This window comes from Hordeum vulgare, chromosome 2H, assembly GCF_904849725.1.
Source record: "Hordeum vulgare subsp. vulgare chromosome 2H, MorexV3_pseudomolecules_assembly, whole genome shotgun sequence".
Taxonomy (NCBI): domain Eukaryota; kingdom Viridiplantae; phylum Streptophyta; class Magnoliopsida; order Poales; family Poaceae; genus Hordeum; species Hordeum vulgare.
This window is the reverse complement of record NC_058519.1, coordinates 270,090,882-270,113,921: the sequence shown is the minus strand read 5'-3', so window position 1 is coordinate 270,113,921 and position 23,040 is coordinate 270,090,882. Positions and strand designations below refer to the sequence as shown.

The 23,040-nt window shown below is 48.2% G+C and overlaps 1 protein-coding gene across 1 annotated transcript in view; it reads left to right on the top strand.

Annotated features, from left to right (window-relative positions):
* LOC123426062 (endoplasmic reticulum metallopeptidase 1) overlaps window positions 1-23,040 on the top strand; it is a 69,040-nt gene that overhangs the window by 4,993 nt on the left and 41,007 nt on the right. Inside the window, exons 4-6 of the mRNA XM_045109837.1 lie at window positions 14,523-14,629; window positions 14,725-14,825; window positions 15,242-15,329. Of these exons, the coding sequence (XP_044965772.1) occupies window positions 14,523-14,629; window positions 14,725-14,825; window positions 15,242-15,329 (296 nt within the window). The remainder of the gene's footprint in view (window positions 1-14,522; window positions 14,630-14,724; window positions 14,826-15,241; window positions 15,330-23,040) is intronic.

The window sequence follows — 23,040 nt, the reverse complement described above, 5'->3', positions numbered from 1 at the left end:
AGAGCGTACCTGATGTAGATCTGACGTGTGGCGGTTGGGACACTTGTGTCCAATTCTTGCATATGACCACGTATGGTTGCTCTCATCTAGGTGACACACATGTACTTGGGCCCTATACCAACAGTGAGGATGGGCCAGGCCCCCATACCGGTCAACACACCATTTAGTGGAGGTCGACAATTGGCCAGGCCTAAAGTGGCAGTGCATGAGGCGGCCTAGCGGATGCATAGTTGCTATCTTTGTCATGTGAGTGAGGAGGTCAATGAATTTTGAAGACAACGCAACACCAATAGCAGTATCCATCTATGAGTAGGGCAACAACGGGGATGTGGTGCAACTTGATGAAGCGGTGGGGACATAGTGGAACTTGTTGAAAAGGTGGTGGTTAGCAAAGGAGGTGATAGTGGCGTGGTGGACTTACAATTGTGAAAACAAACTGAAACTCGAAAGTAATCGGATATGAAGGGCAACAACTTGACACGAAGACGTGGATACGATGTAATGCACTTAAAACGATGCAGACCAAAACTCAACATTGCCATGCACTGAAAAGAAAATTTGTGACGGCTTAAACTGGTTGTACGTGATGATGTAATTTTTTTTGTTTACTTTTCATGGATGATAACAAATCGAGTCTCAATCACAAAAAAACTAGAAAATCATCGAGCAACCTTGAGCTTTGATGTCACATGATGTGCACTACGGGTCCTGATCTCTTGATGAGAGCATGATATCCATTTTGGTACAATTGTTCAAACACCATGGACTTGATCACGACGAAACAATCCCTGCATACAATCAAAGAACAAGCATGAACATAGGACATGCGATCTTCTCATATAAGAGGAAGTACTTTATTATTGATAAATTGGGATTCCCTTCCTGGCACTCTTGCTTATGGTAAGAGTCACATAAACTAAACTTAATCAAACTACACCCAAAACTGAGTCGACGTTTGAAAGGATCGATATGGTTCACTAGGGGGGGGGGGGGGGTGAATAGGCAACTGCCAATTTTTAGCTTTTCTTAATAAATCAGATTTATCAACAAATAGGTTGTCTAGATATGCAACTAGGTGAGCAACCTATATGATGCTAACAACAACAAAGATACAAGCAAGCAAAGGATGCAACAAGTAAGGCTTGCACAATGTAAAGGTAAGAGATAACCACTAATGGAACCGGTGGAGACGATGATGTGCTACCAAAGTTCCTTCCCTTTGAGGAGAAGTACGTCTCCGTTGGAGTGGTGTGGAGACACAATGCTCCCCAAGAAGCCACCAGGGCCACCATATTCTCCTCACGTCCTCACATAATGCGAGATGCTGTGATTCCACTAGTGGTGCCCTTTGAAGACGACAACCGAGCCTTTATAAACAAGGTTGGGGCAATCTCCACGACTTAATTGAAGGCTCCCAACGACACCACGAAGCTTCACCACAATGAATTGTGGCTCTGAGGTGACCTCTTCCGTGTAGGGTGCTCAAACACTCAAGAGTAACAAGATCCGCAAGGGATTAGTGGGGGGAATCAAATATCTCTTGGTGGAAGTGTAGATCGAGGCCTTCTTCTCTAGAGCATCAACAAGATTTGATGTCTATGGAGGGAGATCGGATGAAAATGAGCTTAGGAGCAACAATGGAGCTTTGGTGGAAAAGAGGTGAGTCAACTTGAGGAAGAAGACTCACTTACGTAGTGGGAAGAGGAGTTTAACCATTAAGTCATTTTTCCCATGCATAAGCGGATGTACCATTGGGGTGAGCGGTACTTTTGCTTGCACGAAAGTACTTCCCAGACAGTGCAACTGACGAGGTCAGGGAGGCGGTAGTGTCCTCGGAGCGGTATTACCGCTCCCACCAACGGTACTTCCGCTTAGTGCTGCAATAGCGGAAGAACTCGCTGTAGTGAGGTGGGGTAGCATGGTAGTACTGCCTGAAGCGGTCCTACCACCCTCTACAGCCGCTCCACTTCACCACGGTACTACCGCTCTACTGGAGTGGTACTTCCGCTTTGTCCATAAGCACAGGGGGCAACTCATGCTGTAGAACCTCAGGGGCGGTACTACCACGCCCTACTACCGCCCTACTTCCGCCGGATTACCCAGGGAGCAAATTATAAGCGGAAGTGCTTGAGCACTGAACTGCGGTAGAGCGGTACTACCGCTCTGCAGCGCGGTACTACCGCTTCGTGCATTCTAGAAAGCTAATGGAGGGATAGAAGCTCCAGGTGCCGGGAAGAAGGCGGGGTGTGAAGTAATTGTGTACGCGATGATTCCACCCAAACCTTTTCGAAGCAGACCCCCTCTTGATAGTATAGATTTCCTACGACTCATCTCCACCAACACTAAATCAATAGAAAATACCCGTCTTCTCTAGAAACACCGAGGGGGAAATAAACCGTCTTGTGTCATAATCTCTGAAATCTAAATGCACACGGTTAGTCCGCAAAGGGCATTGTCATCAACCACCAAAACAACACAGGGAAAATTATGTTCTAACAACCCCCCTTTTTGGTGGGTTGATGACAACACGGGATTTCCACATAAGATACACAATAAAGTTTAGGCAAACCCAACGTCTATAAAATATAGACGGGCTCCCCCTAGATGTGTACTCTATTTTAATATGCTTTTGGAATGCAAAGAGCACACACTAGAATCAACATCCCCCCTATATTTTATAGACAAGTCAACAATCTCGCAAACCACATAATATAAGAGATAAGCATTGGGCACGAGATAGTAAGTGAGCATAAGGATAGAGCATCCGGAACACAACCTAATAATGTAGACATAAAGATACGAAGTGGAGTGGCACATGTCTTACTTCATATAGGAGGTACTCATAAGTCTTTGGAAACCTAAACCAAAGCAAGCAATGAACGAGTTCACGAGAGAGAAGACACAAAGATAAATGAGACACAACAAATCCCTAAACACTCTCTCCCCCCTTTGGCATCGAGAAACCAAAAGGGCACAAATGACTAAGATGATACTAGGTGATGGTAAGCTCCAGACAACCATCAGTCCTCGGGATGCTCATCAGACTCCTCATCAAAAGCAGCGGGCAACTCCTCGTCAGAGTCCGTCCATGGGCATTTCTTCTTGACCCAATCCTCCTCATCAATTATCTTCTCCTCAGACCCACTGGACACCTCCAGATCAAGCTTGGTCATGATCTTCTTGTCACGACTATGAGCCTTCTTTGCCTCAACATGAGCCTTATATTGACCCTGAGCCTGGAAACTGAGAAGCTTCTTCATCTTTGACTTGAGCTAGGCAGCCCATGACAGTTCGGTCTCATATGGTGGAGCATATGTGTAATCTGGCTCCTCATCATTAGCAGAATCAGTGGGGGCAATCTCAGGAACAGCCGGTGCAATGCCCTAATTCTCCATCACACGAAGCTTTGAGCACACCATGAGTCACCATGTGCTCTATGACCAGATGCTCACCAGGAAACTCAGCAGCCCAGGTATCTTCAATCAACATGAAGAGATAGGGGCCATAGATGGGCACCTTCCTGTCAAGCACAACAAAACGAAGCTCGTGCCACATAATGTGGGAGACATCCAAAGTAGACTCCCCGCCCTTTTACTTGATGAACATCAGCAACAGATTCATGAGATACGAATGTACCTGATCCTTGTTCTCAATGCGAGAGAACAAAGTGTTGCAAAAGATATGGTGCATGATATCCAGAAAGGGGATGAGCTAGCTCATCCCCTTGGCAGTCCGCACTTGTCTGGAGTGGTGAATCAGCTTGGCCTTGTGAATAGGTGCAGTGTCCGCATGAGGCCTGAGGCCAATAGGGTCATCCAGTCCTCGATCAGCATATCCCAGAGAGTTCATGAAGGTCTTCCAGTTGGACTTCAACAGCCTTCCACCAGTCATCCAAATCATGCTCCTCTTCATCAGCATGAAAGTGCACGATGGCATAGAACTAAGCCACAATCTCACAGTCAAAATCCCTGTTAAATCTTATTATGGGAAGCAAACTCCACTGCTGGCACATAGCACACGCTTCACCAAAGTAATCATTCTGAGCGGGGTTGCTCATGTGGCCCATGTCGATAGACTTGACCTCCACAAATAGGTTCTTCTTGGCCTTCAAAATGTCAACATAGATAAGTGATTGCTCCTTGGTCTAGAAGGGACGACCAGCAAAAGCATCATCCTGAGGATGGTGATACGGGTTGCGCTAACGAAAAGCAGAGAACTTATGAGCGGAGTAGCAGTCTTGGGCTTGCTGGCAGTCTTCTTTGTCACGAATATGCAACTTGTATTATTATGAGGCCAAAGCCAACATATATACACATACATGAGGATGCCAAAAGGCTACATGAGGATGCCAAGAGACTAGAATGCAAAAGGCCAAAAGGCATCACTTAACACCCCCCCTCAAACTCATGGTGGATCCACAACACTGAATTTGGAAAGGTGAAATCTATGTTGCACTCTAGTCTGAGCCTTCGTGAAGAAGTCTGCTAGCTGTAACGCAGAAGGCACATACCAAAGAGCAACAACATGATCCTGCACAACAACGCGCACATAAGAAGCATCAACACCAATATGCTTGGTAAGCTCATGCTTCACGGTATCCCGCGCAATACTGATAGCACCTGTACTGTCTGACAAGAGGGTGGTAGGTGTAGTAACAGAAACACCAAAATCCTCCAGTAACCACCGTAACCAAGTCACCTCTGCCTTCAGAAGTGACATAGTTCGCAACTCAGCCTCTACACTCGAACGGGATACTGTAGTCTGTTTCTTCGTCTTCCAGGCAATGAGAGAACCACCAAGAAAAACACAGTAAGCAGAAAATGAACGACGATCCGTAGGATCACTAGCCCACGTAGCATCCGAATAGGCCTGGAGCTGTAACGAGCTCGAGCAGGGAAAGAAGAGACGGTGAGAGATCGTGCCACGTAGATATCGTAGAACACAAAGAAGGTGACTATAATGTACCGAAGTGGGAGACGAAACAAACTGACTCAAGATATGGACAGGATAGGAGATATCTGGACGAGTGACATCGAGATAGACAAGACTCCCAACAAGATGACGATAACGTGTCGGATCAGACAAGGGCTCACCATCAGAAGCACGAAGGTGAACATTGAGCTCCATAGGAGTCTCAACAGTGCGCTCATCACTAAGAGCCGCACGGGTAAGAAGATCCCGGATATACTTCTCTTGGGAAATAAAAAAGCCATCAGAGGTGGAGGAAACCTCAATCCCAAGAAAGTAATGAAGAGGACCAAGATCGGACATAAGAAACCGCTCACTGAGACGGGCCTTGACAATGGCAATGTACTCAGGGTCATCGCAAGTGATGATCATGTCATTGACATATAGAAGAAGAGTCTGCTCACGAGTTGAAAGGTGGACAAACAACCCCGGATCATGAGCGCTCACTGAAAAACCAGCGGCGGTCACCATAGAGGAAAAACGCTCAAACCAGGCGCGAGGGGCTTGCTTAAGGCCATAAAGAGAGTGATGAAAACGGCATACCATGCCATCGGGAACAGAATACGCGGGTGGTGGCTGTATATAAACCTCCTCACACAACTCACCATTAAGAAAGGCATTCTTAACATCAAGCTGAGAAACGAACCAATTGCGAATAGAAGCCACAGTGAGAAGTGTGTGGATAGTGGTCATATGGGCCACAAGAGCAAATGTCTCATTGTAATCACGACCATGCTCCTGCTGAAAGTCACGAGCCACAAGACGAGCTTTGTAGCGCTCAAGAGAACCATTGGAGCGAGTCTTAACCTTGTAGACCCACTTACAGGTGATGGGACGAACACCGGGAGGAAGAGAAACAAGATCCCACGTGCCGGTGCGCTCAAGAGCAGCAAGCTCCTCCGCCATCGCAAACTGCCATTCAGGATGAACAACAACATCGCGATAAGAGGTAGGCTCAAGTACAACCGGAATACCATATCGACTAGGAGAGTAGCGGTCAGGGGGAGGGGGAGGCCGAGTCCGAAGACCATAAGTCGGCTGGGACGAGGAGGAGGACGCACCAGAAGTAGATGGCACGTTAGTTGATTTATCCAGAACACGTGGACGACGAGTATAATGGAAAGGAAAGGAGGGTGGAGGTGGAATCACTAGAGGTGGAGACGGGGAATGTATTGGAGATGAAGGTGGAGAAGGGGAAGGTATCGGTGATGAAGGTGGAGAATGGGAAGGTATCGGTGCTGAAGGTGGAGAGTCATGCAGTGAGGGAGGAGAAGAATCCATAGGAGAGGATGGTGTCGGATCTGCAACAACAGTACGAGGAATAGGAATATTGGGCATAGAGGGAGGAGTATCCGGAAACGCAAGAAAAGAGATGTCCTTCGCTTAAAAAGCCGAGGAGGATGGATGCATGTAGAAGGGACGAGACTCATCAAATGTCACATCCCGAGAAATAGGCATCTGGCAGCCGACAGGATCCCAACACTGATAGCCCTTATGCTCATCACTGTATCCGAGAAAGACACACTCAACAGACTGAGCAGTCAGTTTGGTGTGTTCACGAGGGGCAAGCAAAACATAGCAACGAACCAAACTAATCAGGAGGATGACCAGAAAGATGCTCAAGAGGAACACCACCCCGTAGAGCAGTAGAAGGCTTAATGTTGATGAGATAGGTGGAAGTGGTAACAACCTCAGCCCAAAAGTGAGGCGGAAGAGGCGGCGATCATCATTGCACGCGCCGTCTCAAGAAGGTGACGATGCTTGTGCTCAGCCACACCACTCTGAGCATGAGCACCAGGACAAGAGAACCGAGTAAGAGTACCCTGCTCAGCAAGAAATCCTTGTAGCGCATGATAGATATACTCACTAGCTGAATCTGTGCGAATAACATGAATAGGAGTGGAAAGCTGGGTATGAACCATGACAGCAAATTTTTTGTATATAGATAAGACCTCATTAGGAGAAGACATGAAATAGATCCAAGTGTACCAAGAAAAATTGTCTATAAATATAATATAGTAGCGTTGACCCCCTTTTGAAGGGAAGGGAGCCGGACCTCAAACATCAGAGTGAACGAGATCAAAAGGACGCTCGGACACCGACTCACTGTGAGGGTAGGGCAGCTGAATTTGCTTATCAAGTCTTCAACCCAAACAATCGAACGAAGCATTACCGGAGATAGACCCCAGAACACCGTGATGAACCAAAGACGAGAGACGAGAACCACATAAATGGCCAAGACGATGATGCCACTGCTGAAAAGAGCTGGTAGATGCAACTACAGGGGTTGCGAGACTGGCGGCGGTGGGAAGACGAAGCCAGTCAAGCTCCCAGAGACCATCAGAGCGTCGAGGGCCAGCACCAAGCAGAGTGCCCGTGTGACGATCCTGAACAGAACACAAATCAAAGTCGAGAAGGACCCTACAACTAGAGTCAACAATTTGACCACTAGATATGAGTTGCATGGTAAGTCGAGGAAAATGAGCGATATAGGGAACATGAAATGAAGAAGTGCTAAGAGTGCCTTGATTATCTACATGGAGGGGAGTGCCATCAGCCGTAAGAACACGAACTGGAGACTCGACAGGTCAAACGAAGGTCAAAGTGGAAGAATCATAAGTCATATGCAAAGACGCTCCAGTATCAAGAATTCATGGGGATGTACCTGGACGAGTAGATGGTGGTTTCTCAGTGTCAGCAGAGTCGGCCACAGAAACTGCAGAACCTGGCGGTGAAGAATCCCAAGCATCAAGCAGGCATGGCAGCTGCGCAATCTCATGCGTAGACAGGGACACGACCGAAGAGGTTGAGGTAGAAACACTTGTCGAGGATGAGCAGTCGCCACCACTCGTGAAAGCCGCGTGTAGAGTCGACCGAGAATAGCGAGCCGACGTAGAACCGTATGTGGAAGACACCGAAGTAGTCGACATAGAGCGGTCTCTGCCGCGCGCGAAAGCTGCGAGAGGAGTCAGCGTAGGGCGACAATCACCAGGTGCAGAAGTCGTGGGAAGAGTCGCTGAAGAAGGACCAACACGGGCCAGCAGAGGCGGTTCAGCTGCCGAAGAAGTCGACGTAGAGTGGCTAGCAGCACCGGCGGAAGTCGCAGAAGGTGTTGAAGTAGAGCGACAACCACCACCTCCAAGCGGGTGAGCACCAAGCACCGAGGAAAGGTGCATGTGCGATATGGGATCAATGTAAGGAACACCGTCGAAAAACATTGAGCAGCGAGGAAGAGGCGTACCTGACGAAAGCATTGTACCTTTTTTTCTCTCTTTTTTAATCGAGCAATCCAACTGAACACACCCGAAACTGGGTCCAAGAATACCATAGCGAATCAGCCTTGGCACAACGCAGAAGCCGAGGCCAAACGTGGCCCGAGTTGCCACGCTCCAACGCACGAAGTGGCCTCGAGCGAGACCCGAGCTTTACCGCTTTCACACAACACACACGACCTCTGGCGTGTAGCCGCAAAAACCAGGAGGGCGGACGGGGCGGGCGACCGGCGAAGACCGCGAACTGGAGACAGGCAGTGGTAGCCTACCCTGGAGGAGGCGGGGCGTCGGCGGCGGCGGCCTAGCCTAGGAGCCAGGGTGGCGGCGACGGCCGGGCCTGGAGGAGGTAGGGCGGCAGTGACGGCCGGGCCTGGGAGGCAGACGACAGCCCAGATGGCGGCGGAATCCGGCAAAGGCCGGCAAGATCTAGTGAGGGGCGACGGGATTCAACGGTAGATGGTGCCCGGGAGATCGATCTAGAGCAGCGGCAAGTGGATTTCGATAGGGCAGCAACGACCACAGAATGAAGATAAGCAGGTCAAGCCCATGCGTGGAGAAGAGGAAAAAAGCTTCCAGCCGAAAGGATACACGACACAAGCACGAGAGATTGGACCGGAGCTCGAGTTGCGTGTGCAAAAATAATAATCCTAGAGCTCTAATACCATGTCACGAATATGCAACTTGTATTATTAGGAGGCCAAAGCCAATATATATACACATACATGAGGATGCCAAAAGGCTACATGAGGATCCCAAGAGACTAGAATGCAAAAGGCCAAAAGGCATCACTAATATAACCCTAACATTATTGACATTCTTCTTGGGTTGAGCATTTGAGCTTGCCTTAGCTTCATCTATGGTACAAAAACGCTTGAAACCATCCGGACGGCTTGGATTCTTGCGACGAGCCTGATGTGCGGAGCTACCATCACCTAGAACCCACAAATGAGTGAGGGAAAAACAAGTGTAAATCCAATGCATAAGCCAAAAAGAATCAAACGATGAGAAAGCAGAAAATCTGGATTGCTGGGACACAAGCGGTAGTACCATGCCAGGAAGCGGTAGTACCGCCGTAGTCTAAGAGGTAGCACCGCTGCAATCGGTAGTACCGGTTTGGATCCAGTGGTAGTACCGTCCGGCCTGCGAGGAAACTTCCGCGACATGGATCCGGTAGTACCGGTGATGTAGAATTCAAAATTTTCAGTAACCATCGAATATTCTCCTATCTAACAGTCAATCCACGTCCTACTCATGCCAAGAAATAGCCAAAAACGAAGAAACCACATGCATTGCCTTAGATCCAAGATCCAAAAACTAGAATGACAAAGGAGACCAAGGGCAATACCGGCGTCCATGGCACGACGGGGAGGTGGGGAACGATCCCATTGAATTGAAACGCGGAAGACGGCCCGGAATCGAAGAGCTGGAGCCGACCTCCGGGGCAGTTCATGGCCGCCTGAGAGAGACAGAGCACGGGAGATGGAGGGGTGAATGGGTATGGGGGAGTTAGAACTCCCGGTGCGCCCATCACTTAACCCGCCCAGAGCGCTCGAAGCGGTAGTACCGTGAAGGGCGGCGGTAGTATCGCTTGCGCTGTAGTACCGGACGCTAGCTAGCGGTAGTACCGCCTGCAACCCAGAAAACTGCCAAAGGAAAAGATAGGGCTTATGCGGAAATGATAAAGATGTTTTTGAGAGATAGAAGGCTTGGGTTGAGAAAGCAAAAACCACCAAATGGGAAGGGGCACTCCAAGCTCAAAATGGCAAATAGAATGAAGAACAAGCTTGGAGTGACACAAGACTCAAACACGCTCTTAAATGCTCCCTCCATTTTATATACAAGGCCACTTTGTTTTTCTTGTCAAACTTTGACTTATAATTTTGGTCAAGAAAATATGGATTGTATGTCACAAAAAATATATTATCAGAAAGTTCTTTCAAATGTGTGCATCAAATGGCATACTTTTTATGGCATATAACTCACATTTTGTTAGGAAAATTAATGGTCAAAATTAGACATAAAAAAGTGAAGTGGCCTTGTATTAGTAGATGGAGGGAGTAGCAAATACCTCACTAGGAGGGGGCGGTGGCTGGAGCCACTTATGGTATGGCACCACGAAGATTTTAACCTTGGGCCCATGACCAAAACTCGTCTTTGAAGCACAAGTACCATAAAGAATGGCTAATGTGAAAGACTTGATCGATTTATGCATAATGGGGGGAGGGAGAGTTCATTTAGAGAACACCCCCCCTATATCCATGCCTACATCTAAACAAGACAAAATGATGAGTGTGGTGGGGTGTGCAATACTTAAAGCCACATTGCTCAAATCAATGTATTTAGCTCATGCCTTAACTCGAGAAATCTTGCTTCATCCAATGGCTTCGTGAAGATATCTTTCAGTTGCTCATGAGTGTTGTGATAATGAAGATCAATCTCCCCACGCTTGATGTGCTCCCGGATGAAGTGATGGCGAATCCCATGTGGGCAACCTATCCGATGCTAACAAGATGTGAATCTCTGTGATTTTCACTAAGTCCTTATCTGTTATATTTAGGTGAGCAACCTATATGATGCTAACAACAACAAAGATACAAGCAAGCAAAGGATGCAAGTTGCCAAAGTGTTAGGCCCAAGCCCAGCCCGGCCTAGCTCTCGGGTCTAGATCTCAGGCCCAGGCCCGGCCCGTGGGTAAGGTCGGGATGGGTCGGGTCGAGCTTTTTCGGGCCGGGTTTGGTCGGGCCGGTCGGGCTGAGTATCCTATGGCCAGGTATAGATGCAACACAAGTAAGGCTTGCACAATGTAAAGGTAAGAGATAACCACAAGTGGAACCCGTGGAGACGAGGATGTGTTATCGAAGATCCTTCCCTTTGAGGGGAAGTACGTCTCCATTGGAGCGGTGTGGAGGCACAATGCTCCCCAAGAAGCCACTAGGGCCACCGTATTCTCCTCACGCCCTCACACAATGCGAGATGCCATGATTCCACTAGTGGTGCCTTTTGAAGGCGGCGACCGAGCCTTTACAAACAAGGTTGGGGCAATTTCCACAACTTAATTGGAGACTCCCAACGACACCACGAAGCTTCACTGCAATGGATTGTGGCTTCGAGGTGACCTCTTCCGTCTAGGGTGCTCAAACACCCAAGAGTAACAAGATCCGCAAGGGATTAGTGAGGGAAATCAAATATCTCTTGGTGGAAGCGTAGATCGAGGCCTTCTCCTCTAGAGCATCAACAAGATTTGATGGCTAAGGAGGGAGATCGGGTGAAAATGAGCTTAGGAGCAACAATGGAGTTTTGGGGTAAAGAGGTGAGTCAACTTGAGGAAGAAGACTCACTTATATAATGGGAAGAAGAATCCAACTGTTAAGTCATTGTGCCCGTGCATAAGCGGTAGTACTTCCCACACAGTGCAATTGACGAGGCCAGGGAGGCGGTAGTGCCGCCAGAGCGGTACTACCGCTCCCGCTAGGGTACTTCTGCTTAGTGCTGCAACAGCGGGAAAACTGACGGGAGTGAGGTGGGGCAGCACGGTAGTAGTGCCTGAAACGGTATTACCGCCCTCTACAACCGCTCCACTTCTGCCCAGAAAAACCAGTTGTCTGGAGAGCAAAATATAAGCAGTAGTCCAGCGATAGTTCACCATGGTAGTACCGCCGGAGCGGTACTACCGCTCTGCTGGAGCGGTACTTCTGCTTAGTCCATGAGCACAGGGAGCAGGTAGGGTCGTTGAACCGCTGGGATGGTACTACCGCGCCCTACTATCGCCTTACTTCCCCTGAATTACCCAAGGAGCAAATTATAAGCGGAAGTGCCTGAGCACTGAACTGCGGCAGTACTGCTAGAGCGGTACTACCGCTTAGTGCACTCTAGAAAGCTAAAGGAGGGATAAAAGCTCTAGGTGCCGGGAAGAAGGCGGGGTGCAAAGTAACTTTGTACGTGATGATTCCACTCAAACCTTTTCGAAGCGGACCCCCTCTTGATAGTACGGATTTCCTATGACCCACGTCCACCAACACTAAATCGATAGAAAATATCGTCTTCTCTTTAAACATCGAGGGGGAAATAAACTGTCTCGTGCCACCTGATAATCTTTGAAATCTAAATGCACACGGTTAGTCCATAAAGGGCACTGTCATCAATCAACAAAACCACACAGGGAAAGTTATGGTTCGGCCAACCCGAGGGAGGGGGAATCCACCACTAGGATGGGAAAACATTATCTGGACTTATACTCTGAAAATATCTAGTCTGGCCCAAAAGTGAGGTGGCATGACACCGATACATGCTTATGGGTGAAATTATAAGGTGTTATCTTGTATATTTCGTCCATATCCTCATGTGTCATTGTGGTGGCTTCAAAGTTCTGAATTTTCAACTTGAAGCTCCACCTTCACTCTTTCTATGGTTAATGCCATCACCATGCTTGATCATACTCAGTGCGTGTCCCTCTTGTCCATGCTAAGTCCTTTATTCCCAAGTACAACAAACACTTCCGATTTAGGCAACAACTTCATATTCTCATAAGTACTAGAAAGAGTTCCTAGGAACAACACCTAATATTTGAGTTGGCGTGTGCAAGCTCTAGTTATTGGTCCTTGTTTTTCTGGAGTTGAGCTGGCGTGGCTACGAGGATCTCATCACTCTCTCTAGTCTTTTTATTGGAGGATCTTGTGGCGTTGCCTTTTAGGGAAGCATTGCAAGGCGATATGTGTCGAATGTGCCTTGGCGTCTATGTGGTGTTACAACAACAACAAAGCCTCTAGTCCCAAACAAGTTGGGGCAGGCTAGAGGTGAAACCCATAAGACCTCGCGACCAACTCATGGTTTTGGCACATGATAGCAAGCTTCCATGCACCCTTGTCCATGACTAGTTCTTTGGTGATACTCCCGTCCTTCAGATCATCCACAAAGAGCATACACCATGGGATATCTTCTTGTATATCTCTTGTGACCTCATCCACTAAAGCAAAAAGATAAGGGCTCAAAGCTGACCCTTGGTGCAGTCCTATTTCAATCAGGAAGTCATCAGTGTCACCATCGCTTGTTCAAACACTTGTTACAACATTATCGTACATGTCCTTGATGAGGGTAATATACTTTGCTGGGACTTTGTGTTTCTCCAAGGCCCACCACATGACATTCCGTGGTGTCTTATCATAGGCCTTTTCCAAGTCAATGAACACCATATCCAGGTCCTTCTTTTGCTCCCTGTATCTCTCCATAAGTTGTCGTATCAAGAAAATGGCTTCCATGATCGACCTCCCACGCATGAAACCAAATTGATTTTTGGTCACGCTTGTCATTCTTCTTAAGCGGTGTTCAATGACTCTCTCCAATAGCTTCATTGTATGGCTCATCAACTTAACTCCACGGTGTTACATCATCACGCTATTTTTTTGGCGACTCAGTGTAATCCCATCATGTCCTTAGGCAAGGTTTAGACTAGGGTCTCGAAGTGTTTTATGCTTGGCCGGCTCCCACGGGAATTCTCCGTCTGTATCGTCCCTTGGCATGCCGATGGCGATGCCTGGCCCAAGCATCTTCTCCACAGTTCACGTGGCATGGTGGTCGTTCCCATCTCAGCGTGAATGGTGATAACCTTTTATAAGCTGATGCTAGGTTATTAGAGTCTAGAAGGGGACGTCCATGCAGTGCTGCCCTCGCCGCACGTACCAATAGCCTGCCATAAAATCTCGTGAGGATGTTAGCAACTAGCTGTTTTAAAACTCTGAATAAAAGCACCAGGACTTGAAACTGACTCACACGTGTGATTTTAATTATCTGGTGACGATAGGCAACACGGGACATGTTCTGCCGATTTGATTCTTAGACAAGCTGGATACAGTCCATGGGCCTAACTATAAGGGTGCTGCCCATTGCAATAGATGATTAATATGTGCATGCATTGATCATTGTATTCGAGGGTAGATTAGCAGCCATGCATGAGCCCTGGTGCAATTTAGACTGGAGCGATCCATTTAGCAGCCACGGTTGATTTTTATAATGAACTCAATCAAGAAGAGTCCAATAATTATATGCTTAGCAGCATCTTTCACAAAAATTGTGGTACCCAGCCATCATAGAGTGCTGCTCTAGCAAGTCTAAACTTTCAATTGTGGGATTGAGCTGCCAGGAACACTCATGAGCCACTTCTACTTTCGTTGTGGTGTTACAAAGTGCCAACTGACAAGACAACCTTTGTTAATTTTGGCTATATATGTTTCCTCATGAACCATAAATTTAAACAAATTATTTCTAAGATATAACAATTAATTACAGGATTTCATCAAATGTTTCAGAAGAGGATGAACCATCCCTTTTGGTGAACGGACATTTTGACAGTCCACTTGGATCACCTGGTGCAGCAGACTGTGGCTCCTGTGTTGGTAAGTGCAACCTCTTATTTGTCTGAAAAAATGTGGTTCTTACTGTACAGACTTTCATCGGGGCATGATGTGTGTTTGTAATATTTCTTGTCCAGCATCTATGCTTGAACTATCACGACTCATCCTTGAGTCTGGGTGGGTGCCTCCTCGGCCAGTCATCTTCCTGTTCAATGGTGCTGAGGAACTTTTTCTTCTGGTATGTGACTGTCAATCATCACCAAACTGTTAGACTACATGTACAAAACTATTACATAGTGCATGAATTGAAAAGTTAGTTGTGTGGTTTTGTTCCTTCGATAAAAATGTCTTTGTGGTGACTCAGCTGAGGGCAATCTGAACTGGTCCATAGTAAGGTGCTACTAATAGTTGCAGCGTATGAGTCTAAGCTAATTTTGGTGCATTGGCAAGCTCTAACTTTTTCCCTCGTGGGGGGTTGAAACATACATAACTGCCCCAGATATTAATATCTGCTTACTGATTAGAACATGGTAAGAATATCAAGTCAAACTTAAAGTAAAAACATAAAAGAATACTCATGTCATTTTCACATATGTTGATTGTCCGTCTAACTTAATGAAGCAACTTGCGCTTATCCTTCATGCCGTTAACCAGGGTTCACATGGTTTTATGAAGACACATAAATGGAGCAGCACAGTTGGTGCTTTCATTAATATCGAAGCTTCTGGAAGTGGTGGTGCTGGTACTATTCCATACTTTATCTCTTGTTTAGTTGTTTGAAATTTTGTATTTTGAAACTCAAGTCAATTCAAGAGCTGGAAACTGTTAGGAATATGCAACTTGTATTCCCATGAGGCCATAGGCCGTTATATATACATGTACAGGTTTGGACTATATGCAGAAAACCCCTTATACAATGGGATAAATACGAAGGGGTACATGGCTATATTATATATACTGTAACACCCCCCTCAAACTCAAAGTGGATGAACAACACTGAGTTTGGAGAGATAGAAGCTATGTTGCGCTCTAGTCTGGGCCTTCGTCAGGAAATCCGTCAACTGTAACTCGGAAGGCACGTACTGAAGAGCAATAACCTGATCCTGCATGCCAGCACACACATAAAAGGCATCAACACTAATGTGCTTGGTGAGCTCATGCTTCACAGGATCGCGCGCAATGCTGATAGCACCTGTACTGTCAGATAAGAGTAGAGTAGGTGTAGTGACAGAAACACCAAAATCCTGAAGTAACCACCGTAACCAAGTCACTTCTGCTGTCAAAAGAGCCATCGCTCGCAACTCAGCCTCTGCACTCGAACGTGAAACTATGGTCTGTTTCTTCGTCTTCCAGGCAATGAGAGAACCACCAAGAAAAACACAGTAAACAGAAAGTGAACGGCGATCTGAAGAATCACTAGCTCAGGTAGCATCCGAATAGGCCTTAAGCTGTAAAGAACTGGAGCGAGGAAAAAATAGACGGTGAGAGATCGTGCCCCGAAGATATCGGAGAACACGAAGGAGGTGACTATAGTGAACCGAGGTGGGAGCGGAGACAAACTGACTCAGAATATGAACCGGATAAGAGATATCCGGACGAGTGACAGCTAGATAGACAAGACTACCAACAAGATGACGATAACGCGTCGGGTCAGGCAAGGGGTCACCATCAGTATCACGAAGGTGAACATTGAGCTCCATGGGAGTCTCAACAATGCGCTCGTCAGTAAGAGCAACACGAGCAAGAAGATTCTGGATATACTTTTCCTGGGATATAAAAAAGCCATCAGAGGTAGAAGAGACTTCAATCCCAAGAAGGTAACGAAGAGGTCCAAGATCGGACATAAGAAACTGCTCACTAAGACGGGCCTTTACAAAGGCAATATACTCGGGGTCATCACCAATGATGATCATGTCATCAACATAGAGAAGAAGAAGAGTTCGACCACGAGGAGAAAGGTGGACAAATAATGCTGGATCATGAGCACTGGCTGAAAAATCAGCAGCAGTTACCACAGAGGCAAATCGCTCAAACCAGGCGCTGGGGGCTTGCTTAAGGCCATAGAGAGAGCGACGAAGACGACAGAGCATGCCGTCAGGAACAGAATACCCAGGTGGTGGCTGCATGTACACCACCTCACGCAGCTCACCATTAAGAAAGGCATTCTTAACATCAAGCTGAGATACAGACCAGTGGCGTACAGAGGCCACGGCAAGAAGTGTATGAATAGTGGTCATATGGGCCGCAGGAGCAAAAGTCTCGTCGTAATCACGACCATGGTCCTGCTGAAAGCCACGAGCCACAAGACGAGCTTTATAACGCTCAAGAGAACCATCAGAGCGAGTCTTAACCTTGTAGACCCACTTACAAGTGATGGGACGGACACCGGGGGAAAGGGAAACAAGATCCCATGTACTAGTGCGTTCAAGAGCAACAATCTCCTCTGCCATCGCAAACTGCCATTCAGGATGAACAACAGCCTGACGATAGGAAGTCGGCTCAAGAACAACAGCACCAGCGGTGGGAAATCCAGGGCGAGAACGCAAGGCATAGGGAGGCTGAGACGAGGATGACGACACATCCGCAGAGGCATCCACATGACGTGAACGACGAGTGTAACACTGAGGAAAAGATGGAACAATGCAAGGAGGGATCGCCAAGGTTGAATCGGGGGTGAAGACGAAGAAGTCACCGGAGATGAAGGTGCAGAATCCGATGGCATGCTAGGGGAGGAAACCGTGGGAGATGGTGGTGGCAAATCGGCAAGAGGTGGAGAAGCAGAGGTAGTAGAACGAATAGACAAAGGCTCGATGGGGGTGAGAGGTGTATCGGGAAAAGTGAGGAAAGAGATATCCTCCACTGAAAAGGTCAAGGAAGATGGGCGTGAGTAGAAGGGACGAGACTCATCAAAAGTCATATCCCGAGAGATACGCATCCGACGACCGATAGGATCCCAACAACGATAGCCCTTATGCTCATCACTATAGCCTAAGAAGACACACTCAACAGACTGAGCGGTCAGTTTGGTGCGCTCGCGAGGGGCAAGAAGAACATAGCAAACACAACCAAACAAGCAAAGCATTGAATAATTAGGAGAACGATCAAAAAGACGCTCGAAAGGAACACCACCCTGTAGAGCAGCGGAAGGTTGTAGATTGATGACATAGGTGGAGGTGGAGACGACCTCAGCCCAAAAATGAGGCGGGAGAGAGGCAGCAATCATCAATGCACGAGCCGTCTCAAGAAGATGACGATACTTTCGCTCAACCACGCCATTCTGAGCGTGAGCACCAAGACAAGAGAACTGAGAAAGAGTCCCGTGCTCAGAAAGAACACCACGCAACATTTTAGAAATATACTTGCCAGCGGAGTCATCACGAAACACACGAATGGGCGAAGAGAACTGAGTGTGAACCATGGCAGCAAAACACTTATAAATAGACAACACCTCACTACGAGAAGTCATGAAATAAAGCCATGTGTAACGAGAGAAATCATCTATGAAAATAATATAGTATTTTTGACCCCCTTTCGAAACGAAGGGAGCCGGACCCCATACATCAGAATGGACTAAATCAAAAGGACGCTTAGACACTGACTCACTATGCGAATATGGTAACTGAATCTGCTTGCCAAGACGACAACCCTGATATTCTAAAGAGACATCTCCTGAGACAGACCCCTGAAGACCTCGACGAACTAAAGACGACAAACGAGAACCACAAAGATGACCAAGTCGATGATGCCAGTGATGGAAGGAACCGGTAGCAGAGGCAACCGAAGCGGAGGAACTAGCGATAATGGTGGCAGCGGAAGGAACATGAAGCCAGTCTAACTCCCAAAGACCTTGAGAATCACGGCGGCGAGGGCCAGCCCCAACCAGAGTGTGCATGTGACGGTCCTGGACAGAACAAGAGTCAACGTCAAGGATGATGCGACAACCAGGATCAGTAAGTTGACCAGCAGAAAACAGATTCATGGTATGTCAAGGAACATGAGCAACATCATGGACAGAATAAGGAGTGGTAAGATTGCCTCTACTAACGACGGAAAGAGGAGTACCATCAGCAGTGAGGACATGAATAGGAGAATCAAGCGATCGAACAGAGGACATACTGGAAGAATGAGAAGACATATGAAAAGAAGCTCCAGAGTCCAGAACCCATGGGGATGTACCTGACTGTGTAGAAGGTGGTTGCTCAGTGCGAGAAGCATCAGACACAGAACCAGCAGTACCGTCGAGGAAGAACCTGAAGCAGCGAGCAGACGCTTAAGTCTCAGAATATCCTGCTCAGTCAAAGCGGTGGCTGAAGATGTCGAGGTAGTAGACGAAGTCCCTGAAGATGATGATCGCGCCTGACGCAGGTATTTCTTTTTCCGGAAGCACTGAGACTCAACATGACCATCCAGGTTGCAGTAGCCGCAATGTGGACGGGGGCGCCCCGAGCCGCCAGGAGGAGTGGACAAGAGCGGCGGAGCACTCGAGCGAGACGAAGTCTGTGCAGCATGTGGCGTAGCAGGGGCTCGAGCAGTGAGCACAGAGGGAATCTCTAGTAAACCAGCATCACGCAAGCGAGTCTCCTCAGTACGAATCTCAGAAAGTGCCTCCATGAGAGAAATACGGCCACGAGCAAACAACGGAGCACGCCGGGGCTCAAACTCCTTACGGAGCCGGGACAAAAACTCGTAGGCACAATGAAACTCCAAATTGGCCTGTACAGCCTGGCAACATGAGCAAGTACGACAACCAACATTGTGGAGAGAATCAAGCTGGCGTCAAATAGCAGAACTCTGTGCATAGAAATCATCAACAGTGGAGTCACCCTGCTGAAGAGCATCCTCCTGACGAAACACAGAGAGGTATAAGGCATCACCAGAGGGCTCATAACGCTGATGAAGACGGGTCCACATCTCAAAGACAGTAGGAAGACCCAGAAACTCAGAGGCAAACTGGGGCAGAACACTAGCAGTGAGAACAGCTGCAGCACGAGCATCATCATCAAGCCACTGGGTGTAAACAGACAGAGCACCATGATACGCCTGAAGAGCCTCCTCATAAATCGAAACCTGCTCATCATAAGTACGAACAACGGCCTCATGAGCAAGCTTAACTGCATCCTTCGCAACCTGATTAGCATCCGCAGGAAGAACCAGTGGCGTCGGCGGAGTGGGGGCCACAGGAGGAACCGGATGTGGCGGACAACGGACCTCGTCAGAAAGAACGCCCCATAGACGGATGCCACGCATGTGAATGCGCATGAAGCCAATGAACTCGGTGTAGTTAGTGGCATCAAAAATCACCGGACAACGAGAAACAACAGCATAGCCTGATGCGGTAGACATTTTTTTTAGTCAACAACCCTTAGCAGCAGCAACCAACAGAGTCATGGGTTCTAGCTTTGACCAGGAGACCACGAGATCCGGTAGAACCCGAAGCAGGATCCAAAACAACTGCCTGAGACGAGATCTGGACGGTGGCGGCTGCGTGACGGGAGCTGACTGCCAGAACAATTGCATGACAGGATCTGGACGGCGACGACTGAGTGACAGGATCCAGAACAGCTGCGTGACGGGAGGGCGACGTGAGCAGGCCCCGACGGGAGCAGACGAGATCTGGACGAGTGTGCAGCTGGATCGGGACAGGGGTTGACTGGGCTGCGGTGCATGCAGATCCTGCGAGCGGAACCAGCGAGAGCGGAACCTCCACCATTGGCGAGTTGCGAGCGGGACGAGAAGGGAGCGGAACCTGCACCACGAGCGGAACCTCCATCAGAGATCGACGGGGCTGGCAGATCTGACGAGACCTCCACTAGAGATCGACGGGGGCAGACGGACATGCGGCGGTGTGGAAGATTAGATCGGAAGAGCACGAGTTGCGCGTGCAAAAAAGAACCTAGGCTCTAATACCATGTTAGGAATATGCAACTTGTATTCCCATGAGGCCATAGGCCGATATATATACATGTACAGGTTTAGACTATATGCAGAAAACCCCTTATACAATGGGATAAATACGAAGGGCTACATGGCTATATTATATATACTCTAACAGAAACAAGCTTCATTTTATTGATCCTGCCTTATGGAAATGATATCCACTTACTGTATTTGTTGTATATCGATCCTGCCTTGTGCTATTATGATTGTATACTTCAGTAACTTAGTTGGTAGTTCTAACACACATTAGTTTTAGTGTTCTTTCTCTCATAATAGTAGCATATTCGGATCAATACATATTGAGATTGTCATGCGCTAGTTTCTTTCTGCGTCCAAGAAGTTCAGTATTGTTGTGCAGTCCTTGTTCATTGCAACTTATAATTCTGTCGCCTCTCTGTAGATGTTTATTTTTCCCCTCGTAGGAATTATTATTCCATTTTGAGTTATTGCCTTCATGTTGCTTCTATAGAGATTGGTCCTGTGCAAATGGGGCATCAGCTTAGTCCGTTGAACGCTTGATCCTAATAATCTAGATTGTCAAGTTCAGAATGAGGAAATTCTGCATTTATGTCTAGAGAATGACTTTAATTATAGGATAGTCAGTACTCCCTCCGCACCACAATATTAATTATGGTACAGAGATTGAGATTAGTTATTGTCAAGAAGTCATAATCATATTATACGAGTAAATTGCCAAAAACCACCACAATTGGGCACAAAGCATAAAAAACATCCTTTTCATAATAGTTTTCAGATAGCACTGTTTTCCAGTAAATGTGTTGCCAAAACACTGATTGTCGATTGACCGCGTTTTGACAGCAAACCTGACACTCCGGGCCCACCTGCCAGCTTCACGTGGCAAAGGCAAGCCAGGGGTGAGGGACGTTAAGTTTTTCTTTCTTCGTTTTTTCGGTTCACCTACTTGGCCCGGCCTGGCCCACACTTGTGCTGCCACAACCCAGAAGGGGGGATTGATGACTAGGATTCTTTGGCGGTACCTAGCATGGGGTGGGCAGGCAGCCACAACATCGCCCATCTACCTGTTATTATTCCGCCACGCCATTAGGACGGGTGTCATTAAAGTTGCTGTAATTCTATCGAGCTGCCACGTGCCCCGACAAGGCCCACCTAACTGCCTGCCCGCTTGACACCTCATTAATGGCGACAATGAACCCGATGAGGTGGAGCGGTGGCAAGGTAGTGGGGTTCTTGCCGGGCGCTGTGGCTGCCGGGTTTTCTTCGCTGGCAAGGAGGCTTGTCGGTGGCTTGGCCTTGTCGCTTGCAGTTGTCTTGGACGTAATCTCTTCTGGCAATGCTTGCCGGGCCGAAGGCTGCTGTCGTTTGTGCATAAGTCAGGGTACTAAAGGACCTATTCTTTAGTATACTGACAGGAGCCTCTGGCCTGGGCCACATTGAAGTCCATGACGATGTTGGGCTAGGCCCAGAGCAGTGCACAGACACGTGGCTGAATTTCACTGCAGTTGCAATTATGGTTTTACTGCTTACCAATGACGCACATTAAATGCGGGACGTGGGAGAGGTGGAGCGAAACGACGCAAAAGGAGAGGCAATCCTTGCCAGGGAGCGCCGCCAACATGACATTTCATGGCACATTTAATGCGTCTGTCCTAATCCGTCATGGTTAGGTAGCTTCCACTGTAGCATGTCAGTAGTTTGACCACTGTTACATACACTATTTACTCTTGTATATTTACCATTTTAGCCACTGTGGTAACCCCTTTCACCTATAAAAGAAGGTCCATGGCTACCTTTACAAGGGTCGAAACCCTGCTCAATTGCATGTGTAGTAGCACTCTCGAGCTTCTTGCCGGGCAGTTGCGCTCCCTGTAACTTGAGCAATCAAATACACCACAAAACACAGGACGTAGGGTTACCCTAGCTGTGCACTGGCTGATGTTGCTCTTTGCGCCCGTCGATCCCCACAACTGAACTGCAAAGGGGCCTCATCGGTCCCATAGATTGTCGCGGCTCGTAACCTGGCCAGCCAGGCATGACAGCGGTGCAGCAGTATGCGGTAGCAGCCATGCATGGGGCGTGCACAACACTACCGCGACGAGCACGATGCCATGGCAGAGCTCGCGGTGCCGGAGCCACATGGCAGAGCATGCTGACGCGGCGTCGAAGCCGAGCACGTGGCGTGGCGACGGACGCTTTTAGGCTCGGGGGTGGCCGTCGCGCGGGTGCTTGTGATGCAGGTGCGCACAACGGATGTGGTGGCGGAGCGAGTCGATGGCGGCAACGCGGCAGCGAGACGACATGGTAGCCCGGGAGCATTGCGGTGCTCGCGTGGAGCCTGTGGAGCGCAGGGTTGACCCAGCATGGAGTCACGATTCTGTGGCCGTGTCAGGCAAAGCACTTACAACGATGGCCAGCAAGGAGGCACGGTGGCCTTTGGTGCGAATAGGTTCGACCAGCAGAGCCATGACATGAATGTGTCAGCTTGCAGCGGTGCACGCGAATGCGTGGTTGCCGTGCTTTGGCCCGGAGCTCCACCT